Source organism: Artemia franciscana, chromosome 9 (genome assembly GCF_032884065.1).
Source record: "Artemia franciscana chromosome 9, ASM3288406v1, whole genome shotgun sequence".
NCBI classification, from domain to species: domain Eukaryota; kingdom Metazoa; phylum Arthropoda; class Branchiopoda; order Anostraca; family Artemiidae; genus Artemia; species Artemia franciscana.
In genome coordinates, this window is record NC_088871.1 from 6,257,387 (window position 1) to 6,277,736 (window position 20,350).

At 33.1% G+C, this 20,350-nt stretch overlaps 1 protein-coding gene across 1 annotated transcript in view; it reads right to left on the reverse strand.

Moving 5' to 3' along the window:
* The window catches only part of LOC136030935 (replication factor C subunit 5-like), a 38,969-nt gene extending 19,642 nt beyond the window's left edge, over positions 1–19,327 (reverse strand). Inside the window, exons 1-3 of the mRNA XM_065710044.1 lie at positions 19,206–19,327; positions 11,229–11,293; positions 5,599–5,726 (exon numbers count right to left, since the gene is read on the reverse strand). Of these exons, the coding sequence (XP_065566116.1) occupies positions 5,599–5,726; positions 11,229–11,293; positions 19,206–19,237 (225 nt within the window). The 5' untranslated portion in view covers positions 19,238–19,327. The remainder of the gene's footprint in view (positions 1–5,598; positions 5,727–11,228; positions 11,294–19,205) is intronic.
* Between the last annotated feature and the right edge of the window lie 1,023 nt (positions 19,328–20,350).

The following is a 20,350-nucleotide window of genomic DNA, read 5'->3' on the forward strand; positions in this document are numbered from 1 at the left end:
CAAATTATCCGGTGAGACCTAGCAGGGACGTAATTTGCTATGGGGCGGGGGGGGGGGGGCAACTACCCCCACCAAGACCCAGTTTGCCCCCCCAGCTGAAATTTAGTTTCTGCAAAAATATTGTCAAAACTAAGACAAGCCTACATAAATTCAAGTATCCAGAGAAACAGGTAATTTTTTCTTTAGTATATCTTTGCCTTTATGGTAATATATGGATTTGCCAAATAGTTTTAATGAAAGCTCAAGTTTGAATTTTTCAAATCTAACTTAAAGAGATTTTACCAAATTATATTTACAGTTATTATTGATTAGCTTTTATCATTAGAATTTTATTATATTTTTAATAAAAATTCATATTTATTTTTAATAAAAATTTATATTTATTTTTACCTTTGTTCAGTTCGTTTCAAGTCTACACTGTTGTTGCTGGTCTTTTATATGTGTTGAATTTTGTCCGAATATACGCTTATTTAGTTGTGTATTTATTTTATTTCTTACAAAATTTCTTGTGCTATGCTGAGTCTCGTCTTAAATATTCAAATATGCTTAACTGACAAAAACAAAATTGACTTCGTCGAGTAAAGATGTCACCCCGAGTCATTACTGTAGATATTCAAAATAATAAAAGTGCAGACTTCCATATTGTCCCGTTGACATTACTGCCATCTAGAAGACATTCAGTACCACGTGCTTAAATTAACAATAATACTAATTTCAATGATTGATTGCAAGCAGGAACTCTAGATAACAGATGTTTTCGTACAAAGCTTACGAATTTGATGGAGTTATTCATAAGGTTTTCCGCGACCAATGTAGAAAAACACTTCCTCAGTAATGAGAAAATATATGGCTGATATAACTGAATATAAGAATAAGAATAAAAAAAGAAGCTACATTCACATCAGAATTAATCATAGCTATCTTAGGTCTACACAACCCAAACAGAAGGGAGGTGAGTACAGTTATGATGAATGTAAATAGGAACTCAATTACGGAAGTAATTTTTCTAATAACTGGGTTTATGACCTTAGAAGAAGAAGCAAAAAACTAGACTTTTAACAGTTCTTATAGATTTGTGTCATATGCAGTCAATACATTTCGAAGCAATATTGCTTCGATACGATACGACAATATTCCGATACGATAATATTCCGATACGACATTTCTTGTGTTTGAATACAACAATTTCAATTCGACAATTTTCAGCACTTTCTCCAATTTTTATGAGAAGTGGAAATTTGCCAACTCAATAGCAATGAAGACACATGCAGATTTGATATAAGATTGAAATAAAGCCTGTATTCACGTGCATAACATTAAAGTACATGCAATTCAGTGACCATATTGAGTCACATTAAGCCAAATATTGAAATAATTTTTCCTCTGAAAATCACGCTTCAAAAACAGTAATGGAATTAGAGGTAACACGTACCAAATGTTTTTGAGACATGCGAGTTTTGAAAGTTTCGGAAATCTTTAAACGGAAATTAATGACAACTGAACAATAGTAATGACTTGACGACGAAATTCGCTATATCAGGGGAATGGGAAATTATGAAAATTTCCTATTATAATAAAATTGGATATTTTATGATACACTTTTTAAATCCGGTGCTTACAGTAGGAACAACCATTACAAGATAATTGTGGTTGTCTTATAAACATTCGGCTGTTTTATATAAATTTTTGGCTATTTCATAGAATTTTTGACTCTTTCAAAATAATTTCGGCTGTCTAAAAATAAATTTGTCTATTTCATAATATACTTTTTAAACTTGCTAAGTAGCATACAACAGAAAAAAATTAGGAAAATAACAATATTTGTCTACGGAAATTTTCGCTATTTCAAAAAAATATTTGGCCATTTCATAATAAACTTACGTATTTCATAAGTTGCTTTCAAACTTTTAGTTACAGCAGGGAAAAAAAACATAAGAAGATAATACTGGCCGTCACATGACAATTTACCTATTTTACTATAATACTTTGCCATTTCGTAATAAATCTGGTTATTTCATAATACCCTTTCTAAACTTAGTAAGCACATCAGGAAATAAAAACTAAGAAAACAATAATGGTTGTATTAAGAAACTTTCACTATTTTTTAATAATATTAAGCTACTTCATAGTAAACTTGGTTATTTCATAAGTCACTTCATTACTTTGTAGTACACCAGGGAAAAAAAATTAGAAGATAATACTAGTCGTCAAACGAAAATTTAACTATGTTATAACAATTCTTGGCCATTCCGTAACAAATATGGCTATTTTATAATAGGTTCTTTAAACTTGGTCCTTACAGTAAGAACAACCGTAACAAGATAATAGTGGTTGTCTTTTAAACATTCGGCTGTTTTATATAAATACTTGGCTATTAAACAATAATTTTGACTCTTTCAAAATTCGACTGTGTAAAAATAAATTTGTTAATTTAATGTTTTACAAAAAAAAATAAAAGCATAAAAATTTCTTGATATGCATTTTTTGTTAAATATTTATGAGCTGGACGAAAATTTCTGAGGGGGGGGACATTTTCTATTCAAAAAATCTTAGCTAGTCACGAGAATCACCAGCTCGTTTCAACATACCAATATATGTGTTAACACAAAAGACCAATAGTTTGTAGAAGGGTAGGTGCAATAATCTGTCAGACATTAAACTTACAATAATATACAGTGAAATTTAAGGGGTGAAAAAACATCACTTTGCTGCTATGCAATATAAAAGTAGCTCTTAAAATGAAATTAACTATTTGACAAGCTAGTAGGATTTAAGTGCTTAAATTATGCTTAACCGATTACTGCCAATCTATTTCAGCACTTCTTTATTCTCTATGAAGAGGACGAGAGAAATAAACGAAAACACAGATAGCCAAAGAGAGAGAAAGAGCGCGAAAGATGGATAAAGAGGCGGATGGAGAGAGATGATACTTTGGAAACAGATTGTTTCCCGATGCCTGTGAAATACTATTACTAACAACTCACCACAGCACCAAGCCACCGGAGGCCAATAAAGCTATGCACGCTCCTCCTCCATCCCAATCTATTCAAAGCCTCCCTTTTTACACCCTCCCAGGAAGTTCCAATTTCCTTTAAATCTTTCTTTATGACGTCCTCCCACCCCGGACTTAGGACGACCTGCTTTCCGTTTAACCCTAGACGGCAGCCCAAAGAGGACAATCTTCAGCAATCTGTCATCCTTCATCCACAAAACGTGCCCTAGCCATCTCAACCTTTTTTTCATTATAGCCCTAGAAAGCAGGATCAAACCACACTTTTCGTACAGCCTACTGTTTGAAACACGGTCGTCAACCCGTAGCAATCCAGAACAATCCGTAGACAATAAATGCCCCACGCAAACAGAAAAAAGGAAATTAAATTAGAACTTGCTGCATTTTCGTTATGAATCTTGTCTTCAAATCAAAAGATGATAGAAAAATTAAACACACAAAATGAACATGCCAAGAAGGGGAGGTTTTTGAAACTGGTTTAAATCCCTTTCCCCTCAAGTAGTGACTAAAAATGGCCTTTGCCAAATTTTCACCCCCTCCCCTCCTATACAGAACATTTCATCCTCATCTTAAGCGTTCGAAGCGCGAGCGGCACAGAAATGCGACAAATATAAAACACTTTTAGTTTTTAGTGATTTCTTAAATTTATGGATTTTAATGTGCTTGTATTAATTATTTTATCTAAATAAGAATTGCGAATTTATCTGTACAATATTTTTGTAGAATTATCATACATATAATTGTTCTAAACGAGAATTTATACGGAATTGAATCAAATTCTACAGTGAATTATGGATTTATTTTACAGTTATTTTTATTATTATTATTAATACTAGTAGTTATTATTTTTATGGATTTTAGTCTTTTAGAGGGTTACTATATATCGCATACTAATATAAATAGTAATTTATTTTGGCCCACCATACAAAAGAAAAAGAAAGATGAAAACCAAACGAAAGAAAAGATGGAAGTACATGCATATATACTGAAAGGATCAAATTCACAAAAAAGTAGACTCGATAACGAATCTACGATAACGATAACGATAACGATCTATTCTCGATAACGAAGTCCATCTGTAGAGACTAGGACAGAGATTCGAAGACTTTCTCAGAGGCAACATCTTCTTGGCACTTAGTAACATTTGAGGCGTGGGTATACCAAACCAATTTAGCAGGGTCGTATTTTTTGATAAAGAGATAGCCCATAAAGAATTTAAAATACTTGCAAAATACCTCTCTCACTCTCTGCTCATCCTTTGTACTGATTTAAACCCTCAGAAGGAACAAACACACACACACAAAAAAAACGTGGTAAACTAACAGACAAATACAGCCTATCCAGTACGACTTAGTCTGTCAAAATATACTTCAAAAAAATAAGTTACTCTATCCTGCACGGATGTTACTAACAATCTGATCACAGGTGCGTAGACGCGTGCTTCTCAAATCTGAACCCCAAGTAATACCCAGATAACAAGGTGAAGGGCTTGGGCTTATTTGACCTAATGGTAACATATGATGCAAAACTATTTTATACACAATAAACATGGAATAGAGGTTTTATAGAACTATTTATAGTGAAAAAAGAAATCACCAATGCAACAGCACAGACACAGAAACAAACACACAACCGAACAAAAAAAATATAAACTATTTAAAATATTCAATATTAAATAATAAAGAATATATATATATATATATATATATATATATATATATATATATATATATATATATATATATATATATATATATATATATATATATATATATATATATATATATATATATTTGAGAATTTATATATATATATATTATTTATATATATTTATTTATATATAAATAAATTATTTATATATATATTTGAGAATTTAGAGTGGCGAAACCCTATATAGGCCAGTGTATTCTCCTGATGAGCCCTTATGTTGGGTGTTGCCTCTGAATTATTTGTCTATATTATTTTTTCTATTGTTCGGTAAATGACGACTTATACTTATTGACGACATGACTGCCTGTCCATGGATTATTCTTTATGGTTGATTGTGTGTGGCTATGCTGTTTGACCTATGTGATTGTATGGATGAGAGTAGGGTTAAGGCCTCATTCAAGTGCTGGTCTATATTAATCACTAATTTAGGAAAACAGTCTTCCTTTTCTCCTTCTGTCTCTTTTTTTTTTTTTTTTTTTTTTTTTTTTTTTTTTTTTGTTTGTGCTGTAGCATTGGTGATTTCTCTTTTCATGATATATATATATATATATATATATATGTATATATATATATAAACAAAAAGAAAGACAGAAGGAGAAAGGAAGACTGTTTTCCTACTATAGTAACTAATATAGATAAGATATAGTAATTATATAGATATTTCTATATACAACTGTTATAGATCTATTACACCTAGGCCTCATTTTGAACATAATCGTTAAACATCTCTATTGGATTGAATATTTGTCAATACACAGGATAACGGCCATAGAAATTATAATATATAGATTTCTTAAGGAAGAGAACGCGTACAGAACTGATATTAATCTAAATAAGATTCTAATAAATACAATTGCTTTACAGTGGTGAAGCCTTACCATTGACTGCATTTCTGAAGGTGAGTATAGCTCTTTAGCACATGCTAGTATTGTACTTGTTTTTCCAGTGCCTGGTGGCCCATACAATAGCAAATGAGGAAGCCTCCCTTCAGCAATAAACTTCCTGACTAAAAAAAATCATGCGAAATATAATAACAGTAATTAATGGAAATAGAAATAGAGTAACAGTAAATAAGAAAAATAGAAGGAGACATGAAATTGTGAGTTCATTCCATGAGAGGGAATAAAAAGTGAAGCCGAAGAGAAAGAGAGATTACTTTAGTCTATATGTATAGCTATATATAAGTTTACAAATAACTAAACCAAAGAGAAAAAAAAGAGATTACTTTAGTCTATATTACTTGGGTCGCTATACGTAGCTACCTATAAGTCTATATTCAACTTAGCCGAATAGAAAAAGAAAAATTACTTTAGTCTATATATTTAGTCGAACAATTTCATATTGTTTAACTTAATCAAAGAGAAAAAGTGAGACTGCTTTAGTCTATATTACTTTGTTTAGATGCAAATTACCGAAGAGAAAACTAGAGACTACTTTCGTATTAAAAAGTGTGCTTTAATTCTATTGATGAATTTTTGTGACGTGTTTTCTCAAGCTAATCACGCTATTCCTTATCAGGAAGTAATATCTCTGCATTTTTAAAACCGGGGTAATGCTGAACAACAAATCTAGAGCGAGAAATAAGTGGTATTTTTGGAGAGACAAATAGCTCCGCATTTAAGACTCGAGAAAAATATTAAGCTAACAGAACGAAAGAATTTTTTCGTTCGAATAAAACGAAACGTTTTTGAGTTCTGGCAATTTTTCTGCCTTTAACTATTGCGGTGAGGGAAGACTGCGCGTCGCTGTGCGGACGGTGCTACAATGAGTGGTTCCTGGTATTATTTTGTAGCATTCAAAACCTTGGAAGACGGATTAATCTTCTGCTTTGCTTCCTAGCCTAAATTACCCATAGACTGCAAAACACTTGTAAATCAAACATGTATATGACCAATGATCCAGATTAAAAATTGCTTTAGTGGGATGAGGCCGATCAATAGCTTCAAAAGATGAAGATTACATCCCAATTTATGCTACTTTCGAGTAAGATATTTCAAATGAAGATCTCAAAAACCACTCTCCCAAAAATATGAATGGAATCCTTAGAATCCATAAGTCGGCTCACAGTAAAAAAACAAAAAGAAGAAAAAAAGAAGCATGTACAGATCTTTGCGTCGGTCTTGATAACCCTAATATTACGCTAAAAGCATGCCTGGAACCAATCCAAGAAATTTTACACATACATCCCTTTAACTATTTATAAATGTACAGAAGAAGTGGACTTGAAAGTAATTGCATATGTTGTATTTACAAACAAAAGCTAAGGACAAAGTCTTCCTTATTTGTCTCGTCGACAAAGCTAGTTATACCTTTGATTGCTAACGATGCCAAGGCAAAAGTATCAAATTACATTTTTCCTAAATTCTTCGAAACAAGGAAAGCCCCTTAGAGAGTTAGAACAGCCGAATAACTATCACACTACTTGTAAATCTACAGGTCATTTACATAGTAAGAGTCCCCCTCCCCCTAGAGTTGTCAGAAGATTTCCCCCCAAGAAAAATAGATTATAATGATATGAGATTAGAAAGATTCTATTTTTGGCGCTTTTTAGCTCTTTATGGACAGCAAGAGAGAGATACAATAACTGTATGACAATTTTATAGAGACAAATATACAGTCCAGAACAGACAAATGACAATTTCAGGCTAATTCTATACTATAACCAATTTATGACAATTTTAAAAACATAAGTCAACAATTCAACACTCATAAGGACCAGTACAAGTAAATTAGGATGTACCACACTCTCCGAATTCCTCAACAAAAGTCAGTTTTATAGCCCTTTACTAGACTCAATTGAATATACATGTATTCAAGGGGAGCCAGAAAGAAAATGACAAAGTATGCTATCTAAACTAAGAATATTTATTTTTAGGAAATTACCAAAAAAGTCCTTTCATATTTATCGACTTTGTTAGATACACGAAGGTCTGACACTTAAGAGGAGAATAGTTCTTTTTAGGGAAGACACAAAAACGCAATATTAGGTCGCAATTTTCTAGGAAGGTATCCTTCTGTTCTCTTCCCCTAATTTTCTATTACTATATCTATTTTCATTTGGCAAGTGCGTTGGTTTTGACATTCATTTTAATATTTGTGAAATACAACTTATTACGACTAGATAAGTTCAGTTATACGGGAATTTCTTTATCTTAGTTTACGCGAGATATACCACAAGTGTTTCAATACAGACAATTTGCAAAGCTGATGAATATTTTATTTAAAAATGTACTGAAAATTAAACAAACAATATATTCTGGTGGGTAACTTTTTATCTTTTGCTATCATGCAAATTAAGAATTTTTAAAGATAAAAATGCAAGCTTGGGATTGTCACGACGATTCGTGACTATCATTAGACAATGCTTCTGTTGTGACGAATCATAGCTATTCTAAGACAACATTTATGTCATAGCCGTCCTGAGTTTCCATTTTCAGTCTTTAAAATTTTCAATTTTTCCTAAAGCAGCATTTACACACAAGTCCAGCAAGAATTCCATGCTCAGGCACGCACGTCTGGCCATGCAGTGGCTAAAGCATGAAAGTTTTTCAGACATACATGTGAACACCACCCTTAAGAGCAGGAAATGAATACAGTGCAATAGAGACTCCCTGATTAGCAGAATTTGAAACCCTGAACCAACGGTTCTAAACTGCACAAGCGGATTACCTAGCAGCAACTTGTTGCAGCTAAGCACTAGCACTGAATTTCACTTGTGATCAGGACACTGGCATGTGACTAGCCAATTGTCTAGTCATGCTAGTACAATCAGATATGCATCTGAACACTATTTAAGACAACATAAATAGCCGTGACATAAAAATTGCCAATGCCAATTCTCATGACTGTCCCACACTCTCATTTTTAGTCTAAAAAAATTCAATTTATCTGGCAGCAGATAACTTCAATTTTTCCAAGTAACAGGGATATTTTTTTTTAGTTTTAGTACATAGTACAAGATAAAATCGTCACAGCTTTGATATTTAGTCTTTAAAAATTTCTTTCCTTGTAACAAGAAAATTAAATTTTTCCTGGTAGTAAGAAGTTTCTTTTTTTTTTTTTTTTAGTATATTCCAAGACGTTACTTTGCTTCCAAATTTGTTTTTATATTCTTAAGTACATTCTGACTTAATTTTCTTAATATGTTCAAACATTTTTAAAGCAAAAAGGCCAGGGAGGGGGTTGTTTACCCTGCAATCACTTTTGACCCTCAAAAGGGCAAAACCTTTTAATTTCTAAGCGAATGAGCCCACTCCTAAGTTTCTAAAGCTAAACCCTTCTCTACAGAGGACCGTGAAAAAAACAGTGCACAGAAGGCACTTTTTACCAAACCTAAAACGTTCGTTCTGATACATGGAAATATATGTATAATGGCTTATTTTCAAAGATGGCATAACTATTCGTCGTCTCGGCATGGGTCTTCATTTCAAATATTCAATCACCGTCATTCAAATATGAATCTTAAAAACTCAAGTAATATCTATTAACTATACTAGAGTTTTATATGTTTCTATGATTTATTTCGACAAATTTTAGCATTGGAATCCCACAACAATTTTCGTGCTTTGAAATATGGCAGGATTTGTGAAAAATATTGGAGGTGCTGTTTTATTTTTGTAGGATGCTATAAAAAGTTCCATTATGAACCACTGTATATAAAGCTTTTAAAAAGCGTCGAATAGAATAAAATTCTATAACTTTCAGGTCTAAATCGAGAAATTGACTAGTTGTTCAAAGGGAGGAGCCTTCGGACTGATAAAAGTAGGGAGGAGACAACAAATCTTATTGTTCTAATTAAATGGCCATTGTGTTTCAGGAATATTTCTTAAAAAATAAGGAGAAAAAGTCAAAAATTTAGCATAAAGAGCAATGTTTTGTGGAAGGGACAAATCCTTTCATATACGTAATAATTTCTCTCCATAAAAAATTCCATGGAAAATTCCTCTCCTCCATGAAATATTCCGGCCTTACGTATTATACGCCACTCACTAAGTTTACAATGTGTAAAACTCAAGAACCAACCGGTTTCTTCGTTAGTTTCTTCATTACTTTAGAAACAAATTTGGGCTATACATTTGAACATTAGGGGGGGGGAGAGATAAAGTATAGCGGTTCTGCATTCAAAATGTGTCAGGTACAGTTATTCTGCATATTATTAAGTAAGAATGGTTTTCTGACTTCCAACTGTCCAAATACTCTACCCCCTCCCCCTTATGTGCAAATATACAGCCCAAATTATATATTTCTCATCTATTCTGTCACTTGTCTTTGTCTTGTCTCGCCCTAAGCTGAAAGAAACCAGCGAAGAAACTGGTTTGTTCTCGAGTTGTACGCAGCGTAAACTTGAGTGTGTGGCGTATGTTGCATAAGCACCAAAATTCCTTTTCCCTACGGGAAAAAAAACTCAAATAAAATTCTCAAATTTGGAAAGCCTTATTTTCCACGAGGGGTATTTTCTGGGGGGAGGGTATTTTCCGCGGGGAGATATTTTCTCCGGGGGGGGGGGGTAAACGCCTAAAACCATATAAAATGCCCCACTCTTTATACTTAGCCTTTACTAGTGCATTTCTCAAAGCATTTTAGAAAGAAATAAATATTTGAAGTTGGTAGTTACATATGTTTTGTTTACTGATTGCCTTTCAAAACTTTTGAAACTAAAATGTTATTGTTCTGAAGTTATATTTTTTTAAGTTTTAATATATTATTTTCAAGTTAAGTTATTTTTAGATTATAATTTTATTAAAACGGAAGGTTTGCAGAGGTCATTAATGGTTTCTTTTCACTTCTTGTGTGAAAAATGTAATCAATGAAAGGTATATCGCAAAAATATTTGAATTCGGAGTGAGGGTAGGTCCAGCAAATTTCATGAAAATTTTTTTCCCAAATTGGGCTGCTATTTTTCAATGGTCATATAATACATAGTGAATTTAATAGTCAAACAGTCTTGAAACCAGAAACACTGTGAATGCTTTAAAATATTAAAAAAAACTCTTATCCAGAATCGCATATTGAGTTGCAAATGCTTAAAATCTTATTAAAAAAAAAAAAAAAAAAAAAAAAAAACACTTATGGTTGAAACCGAAAAAGTGTTGCCCTAAAACAAAAAAGCCCAACAGCTTCTATATATTTCAGAAAATATAACATAGGTACATTGTCTGAGTTTATTACGTTACTCTACTGAAAATATGTTAGCTTGCGCTTGAAAAAAAAATGATTTTCACAGAAAATGTATAGAAATTAGAAACTTTGATAATTGGTTTAATAAATGGGTTTAAGATCAAACTACTTAGTTAAATGTTTAAAAATGTAATGTAAATTTTTTGATTTTCTTTTCTTTTTCTTAGATAAACAATTTTGATTCTCTGTTTTGAACAAATCATCTGCATTCAAATAAATCAAAGATACACACGAGGTTATATTTGTATCAGAAAATATATTTTAAACAAACTTGTTTACTCCTTTAGACAGTACCAAAAATAAATGAATATAACAATAAAATAAATCTTACTTGTTTTGACAATATCTTCATGAGATATTAGATCTTCCAAGCGGCTAGGACGGTATTTCTCCACCCTGAAAATGATCAGATTAACACCCAGTCATAATGAAATTTTACTAATACCAAAGTTTAAATACCACTAATTTCTTTTGGTTCTACATATTTCAACAAAAACAACCTACATATTTCTTTGTTTTCTTTACTTTCTAAATAAAGAACCTAATGTTATAAATAGTGTTTTTGAAGAACTTGCAACATCATAACTGAGACACAAGTACTAATCTTATATAGTCAATTTTCAAATAGCCTGCCTTTCCAGTTAAGACTCACACAACAAATTTTTACTATTTTGTCTTAGGCAAGCACCAGGTATGCAAAATATTCCAAAATGCTAGTAACAAACTCAACAAAATTTTAAAAACTGCCAGCACTTTAGCAGCACAACTTGTGCTTTTCTTTGAGCAAAATTATTTTGATGTATTTTCCCTCAAACGTGATAATATCAAACCAATGGTTCTAAAATATAAGAAAAAGCATCTTTAGAAAAAAAAGAAGAATGTTTCACTGACCTTTGAATCACAAGAAGAAGTTGAGCTGAAACAAAAAGCATTTTCTGCCATTTTGTGGTGTAAAACGACAATTTTTGCCCAGGGAATGCGAAGAAGCTATTGAGTGAAAATCCGGAGAAAGCTATTTGATTCAAATTTATTCCAAAACTATATATTGTGCTTTCCTTAATGCTGGCACATTTGTTAGTAATAATGTACTTACTTTCACGAGATAAGCGGTTAGGAGTGAGAAAGTCAGGGAAAAAGTTATCTTTATTTTTAACCGTTTGGTGCTACCCACAGGTGGAAGAGTGCACACGTGGACAGAAGATTGGAACAGCCATACTTTTATGTGTATCCGTAGGCTAAACAATGTGAGATGGTTAAACATTTCGGTTCTTTAAACGGTTCTGTAACAACCAGCTTTGTCCAGCTCTCAGCCTTAATGTTTTTATAACGTTATTAAAAATACAAGTTGTAACAATTACAATTGGTTCTGATGGGCTAACAGGTTCAGTTTTTTTTTCTTTTACATATTAAATACAACTTAAAAACCAGTATGTCCGGATGAGAGTCAAGCTCTTATTGAAAGGTCCTTGCTTCCTTTCTTTTCTCTAACCAGAGAAAGATAACCCTTTCCATAAGTGGTGAGGAGGGACAAATGGTATTTTTAAACAAAACATGCCAACAAATTTGAAATCTGTCATGCTAATTTGCTAATGCACCTTTTTGCACGCCTGGCCAGCACTTTCTCGTGGATAGCTGTGGTCAGCTCTTTTGTCATCAAAATACAGCTTGTCTAAGACTAGGCCCTTTAGTATATGCTTGACAATCCTGTAAAAGCTTTACAGATTTTCTACATGCTTGAAACTTCTCTGGAAGAATTGATTTCCAAAAACAGAAATGTAAATATATTCTGCCATTCAACTCTATCACATTCAGTAAAAAAATTTCTACATTCAGGGGTTCCATTATAATCCTTCCCTTCATCTTATTATCCTTTGTTTGAAACTTTTTAAAGCTGTAGCCAAACTGAAATTGTGTTTTATTAACAATATAATTAATGTTGCTAAACTATATAATTAATATAGTTAATATAATATAATATTTATAACATAGTTACTATCATGAAAAGATAAATCACCAATGCAACAGCACAAACACACACAAAAAAAAAGAGAAAAAAAAAAGAAAAAAAAAAAAAAAAGAAAAAAAAAAAAGAGAGAGACAGAAGGAGAAGGAAGACCGTTTTCCTAAATTAGTGATTAATATAGACCAGCACTTGAATGAGGCCTTAACCCTACTCATCCATACAATCACATAGGTCAAACAGCATAGCCATACACAATCAACCATAAAGAATAATCCATGGACAGGCAGTCATGTCGTCAATAAGTATAAGTCGTCATTTACCAAACAATAGAAAAAATAATATAGACAAATAACATTACTATATAATATAGTTATTATAATTAATGTAATAATTAATGAACTAAAAATATAATTCACAATGCTAAACTAGCAACAGATACAACAAAACTCTTACTTCAGCCTATCAGAGAAACCTTCTCTGATTTTTATATGCAATTTCAGATTATTTGTCTCCCATCCCTCCCAATAATGCCTCGATTTTGACCTAAGCCGAGCAGGTATCTTTGCAAGATTTTTGCACTTATTTTTATCAGCAGTCCAATGGTGTCAATTCACTAATATTTAGAAGTAGCAGCAAAAAGTATTTGTCAAAACGTGGAAGCTGGCCATTTTGTTGTCTAATATAATTTCTTCACTAAAAAACAACCAAAACTGGCATTTCATAATGAAAACACCACAAAAGGTTATTTTCAATATCTTGAGGGGGCGAGAGTAAATTACCCCTGTAACAGTTGGATTGTAATGCCAGTTGGTAAAGGAAATAATCTGATAGAACACATAACTCAGATAGCAAAAGAAGAAAAACATTCAATTCCACATGCAATGCTCTTTTGAAATAGCCAACTTGCTACTACAACAATTGCAGTCAGGCTTGCTTCCAGTTTAAATGCATTCCAGCCATAGGCTGCATTATGACTTCAACGTTGTATTTTTGTTGTATTTTTCAGTTTACATTATCTGGCATTATGAGTCAACTATTAAAATGAAACAAATATGAGAGATAATGTAAAACATCTAAACCACCCCACATTTGGATATAGGCTAAATCAGGATTAGGCCTATATCCAAGCATTAGAAAAAGGGCCTAGGATCCATTTGTATTCATGCAGCTCTGAAAGTAAACCAAATATAAAATTTATGATTGTAATGAACTTTTCTTTAGCCAATGCTTTTGTTTTTAATCTGTGCGTCAGATTAGGAGATAAACTTTACAAACATCATGATAGCAAAATTATCACTTCATCATTTTTCAAGAAATTTATTTTTAATAATAATAAAAATATTTATTACCCACAAGCATACAAAAATATAAACAGTGGAGTGCAGAGAAATAATTAATGAACAAAGCAAAAACAAAAGAACACGTAACTCAACAATGGCAAGCACAACAAAGCTAATATAACAAAGAAAAACAGTTTAATAAAATAGACTAACAGATCAGTAGAACAGACGAAATAACGCTGCATTGATAACTAGAAACATTTACAAACACAGTATAGATCGCCACTCATAATTCGCATTCATCAAGTTCATCATTTATTATTAACCCACAAAGATAACCCTATGGAGAAAAGAAAAAGCAAACGAAATTAACAAAGTGACCAAAAAACTAAACACTTATCCTACATAATATATAAATAACAAGAGAAAATATAACTAAACTAGAAAGATAACTTACAAGAAGAATAAGATTATGGCACCATCACCCCATACAGGGAATTATTCTTGCAGAGAGACCAGACATAGCAAGAAAGCAGATTTTGGACAGCCAAGTATGGATCAACAATGCCATATCTTTCACTAATCCAAGAGTTTCTAGTCCAGGGTGGTAGGCCTAACAAAAACTTACAAAAAAAGATAAAAGCATGACCGGATGGTACGTTTATTCCGATTGGTTAATAGAGCCCAAAACGGGGAAAGACCAATAACGTGTGGCTGCACCAGCGCATTGAAAAGCCTTGCTCTGATATGTCTATTATAATTTGTCTTGGCAGATATGAGTAGACCATAAGATTTGCGGATCTTGCTGGTCAAATGTTCAAATAGCAGTGATCTTCTAGATTTCGCATCACAACCAATTGGGAGCCCAATGTAAACTAAACTAGGCACTGGTCTCACGACACTATTTCCAAGTCAGATATCAGGAACATCATCTGAGCTTTGACGGTTGAAACAACAATTTCGCTCTTACTTTTGTTAAAAGACAGGTTTATTTCGGAATAAGCATAGCTTAGAACATCAAAGTTCTTTTCTATCATCCCCAAAAAAAAACGGCTTAAATTCAGTATATCATCAGCATAATTTAACAGTGATATATCTCTACCTCTAAACAAAAGACTCATCTCAACATCTTTTTGTGATTCCATGACACTATTATTGTGAAGGGAAGGGGAAGAAACTGCCCCTTGCCATATACCTTTTTCTACAGGAACTACTACAACCAAACCATCAATCGTCAGGACTTTAATTCTAACCTTCAGTTTCTTATATAAATTTCGGAGTGGTAGGACGACTGATCTTTTAATGCCACGTTTGAGCACACAAGACAGTATCTGAGCATGGACGCCAGAATTGAATGCTAGGCGTACATCATGACTAGCTGCTATGACCCTTTCTCCTGTCTGGTCACACTCTAAAAGTACATTGCAAATGATATGGTGAGCATGTTCCCTACTATTAGATTGCTTAAAACCAAATAGATTATCAGGGCTTTCACAGACTCTGCATATCTCACCAATAAAAAGAAGCACACAAATTTTGCAAAGAACTTGGGCAACTGTTATGGGGTGGTGAGAGCCACACTGAGCAGGGTCTTTTCCTTTCTTTAATACCAGGGTAACAACCCCAACACAAAAGGAATGTGGCACTAAACCGCAAGTGAAGATCATCTGGTATAACAGAGTGAGATGCTCAAGGACCCTTTGGCTGCCATGAGCTAAATGCATGCCACAAACTTGGCGAATGCCTTGCAAGAAATTTTTCTTTGCTTTAATTATCGCCACCCAAACATCCGAAACAGTTACCTCAAACCCAATTGAAGGCAATGCTTCACTTAACAAGAGATCAAGGTTATCTTCATATTTTGACTAAAGCTGAGCGTCGGGTGCTACAAATTCTATTTTGTAATAACTATTCCACTGTTCTTCTGTGGGCCAGAGGCTGGGACCGTTGCAATCACTTCTTTTTTTCCTTTTACAGAAATTCCACATGGCATTTGGGTTACTTTCCAGCACGTTACAATTTTCATCCAGAATGGTAGCATTGTGCTTCTGCAGGCATTTGACAAACTTTCTTTTCAGATAAATCTGCACCATATTTACAGCACCTGACCAGGGCTTTCCTATATCCATCCACATTTTGTGCCAAAACTTAGAAGCATGGCGAAGCTGAGCTAGGAGTGGGTTTTCTTTCCAGCGTGGGACAATATATGTCTCTATTGATCTTCTTCCAGTTGGATTTCTTACACCACTTCCTGACTTTGCTGAGACATATGCTTGGCTGTATAGTTGTATCAAAAGAACAGGATACAGGTAAGTGATCAGAAATGTTGATTGTAGTGTCCACATATGGAGAGGGGAGAGGCAGTGTTGTTAGCTTGGTTTGAAGAAAGAAATCAAGGGCCAAGGTTGCTCCCAAATTATGGATGTATGTAAAACCAAGATTGTTCAAAAGAACCTCAAGACCAATATTAAGGAAGATTTGTGAACGTGGGTCATCAAAATTACTTCTGGTTTAAATGTCTCACCCCCTCTTCCTAATGCCTTGATACACCTCAAGGCTATAAACAATGTTGTTTTTCTTTATTTGCACTGTTTGGCACCATGAACCCCTGTTACTGAGAAATAAGTAAAAAAAAAAACAATCCAAAGCAAAGCAACAAAATTTGCACACTAGAGTATAGCCTAGGTCTCATCTAGACATTAAAGAGATGAGTCTTTGATGCACTTTTGAGTTAGGCGAATGAAAGTTTCAGGAAATATGTGACTCCATTAGAGTTGTCATTTTTTCCAATATACTGAAACCATCAATATTGTGGACCTTTGTGTCCTGATAAGACCCAATTTGCAAAACACTGCTACAAGTTTGACTCAAATGGTGAAATAGGATCATCTCCTAGCAGAGCATGTAAATGCATCATCACTTAATAACATTTGATTACTTTGAAAGATGTGCTATTTTCAAGGATCAAATTATGCCTCAGGAATTTGTTTCCAAGCCCCTCTCTCTACTTCTCCCTATTTCCAGGACTAAAGAAATTGCAATGAAAACATGTCAATGCCAGATTTAACTTTAGAAAAAATGTTTTATAATATTTTCTTTGAGTGTACTTTTTTTAAACTTTACTCCCATATAGATTTTTTTCTAAATTCTTTATAGCCTAGTAAATCAACAATTAGAGAAGTTATGAGTTTATTATGAGCTATCAGTTTATTGTATAGCCTTATGAGTTATCAGTTTATTGTATAGCCTAGGGCTAAATAAACCCATCAGGGGGGGGGCTTATGATATATTGTCAAAAATGTAAACAAAACACAAAAATGACTATCTGAAAATTCTTCCCTTTTTGTTCTGGAATGTGTCCTTCTGGAGAGCTATATTATCAACATTTACAACTTCTTATTCTATAGAGTAAAAAGTTTAACTTTATAGTATTTTCTTCAAAAGTTTTTTATATAACCTAGAGCTATATTTGGCCTCTCTTAAAACTAAATAAAAAAAGCTTTTGTAAAATTCTAGTTGATTGACTTTTTGCTATCTCAGAAAGGGGTTAGGTTAGGAATATGAAAATTTCAGGGATGGGTCTACAGGCTAAAGTATATCCCAGGAAGGTATTTTGAAGTACCTACCTCTACTCCTTCTCCCTCTAGAGAGTCCTGAAATTTGCCTACATGACAGGTCTAAACTTATTTAAATTTTGAAAAAACAACATTTTACCTTAATTTTCAGTTACCAGTTGTTTTTTCTCTGCCTTTAGTTCCAAAAATGCAATTCCTGTTATTTGAGTAGAATTCTGAGCTATATTATGTTTGTTTTTGTTTTTTAATTTAGGAAATGTATTTGAATATCTTTAAAACCTTATAAATTGGGATTGAGCAAAGTTGTGAAGCTGAAAACAATTTTGTTGTACTTCATTCAAGCAGAAGATCAATTTTGCAAGGTTTCACTTTTATAACACAAATATTTTTGAAGGTCATCAAAGGTTAAGGCCCTCTAGAGGGAGAAGGAGTGGATGTATGTACTTCAAAATACCTTCCCAGGATATGTTTTAACCTGTAGACCCATCCCTGAAAGTTTCATTTTCTTAACATAACCCCTTTCTGAAATAGCAAGAAGTCAATCAACTAGAATTTTACCAAAGCTTTTTTAGCTGAAAGTAAACAGAAATACACTAAAAACAAAACAAACAGGACTTATTCTGTAAACAAAGGGGTTGCCTTCTTCCTCAATACCTTGCTCTTTATGCTGATGCTTGTAGCACTTGAAAACATTTTCCTAGTCTAATTAAATGGTCCTTGTGTTTCAGAAGCTGTTCTTAAAAAATAAGGACAAACTGTCAAACTTTAGCATAAAGAGCAAGGTATAGAGGAGGGGGCAACTCTTTCATAAACAGAATAACTTGTGTTTGTTTGAGTTTTAGTTACAATTGAGCCAAGTTGCTTCTTACTTACAGTTCATTGCCACAAATTGTTTGATGGATGTGTCACAGTAGACACCTATGCTATTTGAAGTTAGGCCTATAAATCGGATTGTAACATTACTAATCTTTTTAAAATATATTTTATTCATAGGGAGGCTTTAGCCTATTCCTGACAAAATTCTAAACAAGCTAATTTTCAGCTATCTTAGAATGTGATTAGACAAGGTAATCAAAATGAAACTTTCAGTAATGAATCCAGGTCCAATAACATACTCTGGGAAGATATTGCTATAACTCCAATATTAACCCTCTTCTGATTTCTATGTCTAAAAAATCTGCCCATTTTGCAGGTTTTGGAACTTATCTTCAACATACATTCTCAGTAGGCTATATACTCTAGTCTGTAGATTCATCCATGAAAGCTTCATTTTCCTAACCTAACCCTTTTCCAAGATAGAGAAAAATAGCTTGTCTAGAAATTTACCATATTAACCCTCAGAGGCCTAAGCTATACAATTTTACCTCAGCAATCAAACATTCATTTAGCCTAGGCTATTAACTTCAATAAATTCCAACAGAGTAAAACCCTCATCATTTTACAAAATGACATTTTGTATCTTCAAAAACGAAATTATTCATTTGATTTACCAAGGTAAGTTAGTAGATTTTTCTTCAGACATTCCTGGAATAGGCCCAGCCAAAAGCAAAAGACAACTAACATGCGTTTTTAAAATTTGATAATTTCACTTAAATATTTTTGGAAGTTGCCGCTAATCGGAAAATATAATCACCAGCTTCTTGACGAAAAATTAATGAAAGAACGAAAAAACACTTTACTGCCAGTGTTCATCTTGAAAGCAGAAGAAAGAAAGTAGTTTTCGATTATCTAGGTCCTTATAAAAAGCGTAGGGTCATTTTTCTAACTAAAGAAATTATTTTCCATGGTGGTTAAAGAAGACATACTTGATGACGAACGTGATGTCGTTATGAGTTCATATCACTGTCATCAGGCTAAATGACCGACAAAGGTAACTGAGTAAATAAATTAAGGTGTGAGACGTTTTTTAGTGACAGGCTAGTTTTATGGCGGGTGGTTAGTAATGAGAATATTTTGGGGCAAAAAGTAATGGCTTTTATCTAACCATAGCGTTCGGACTATTCGATGTCCAATCATAGTCGCTTGTTCAAAGATGATCCGATTAGCATCATACCCATTTCCTTCAGACCTTATAGCCTAGAGAAGAATCACTTATTACGTTGTTTTGCCTCAAAAAGCGTCGTTGTAATTAATTAAACGCTCAGCAATAACTATCTGAACAATGGTGGATGGGTTTTGCTGCTTTAAAGATGTCAGATTAAGTTATATTCGCAAAAATCTTCGACTTCACAAGAATAAACAGTAGAATTTAACTAACGTGTTGTTTCTGAATTTTAAAAGGATTTAAGCATAGGAAAATTTATGATTTCTGTAATTATGATCAAGATCTCAGATTTCTAACAAATATGGGTCTTTCGGTGTTTTTCATTGGGGTAATTGGAGAAGAACAAAGACCTCTGTTGTCATAGAATCGCCCCTGTCGAAAATCTGAAAAATTCCTTTTTCGGGGAATAATTTATAAAAACATATTTTCTGGTGTTTTCATTGCAAAAATCAACAGACTCCCTCTCTTATCTAGACATTGAAAAATAAATTTTGCCACCGAAATTTTCTTGAATTGGTGTTACTAATGTTTTTCTTGGAATCAGCTTTGTTACTCTGAAAATTTCTATCTCTCCATCCTCTGATTTTAGCC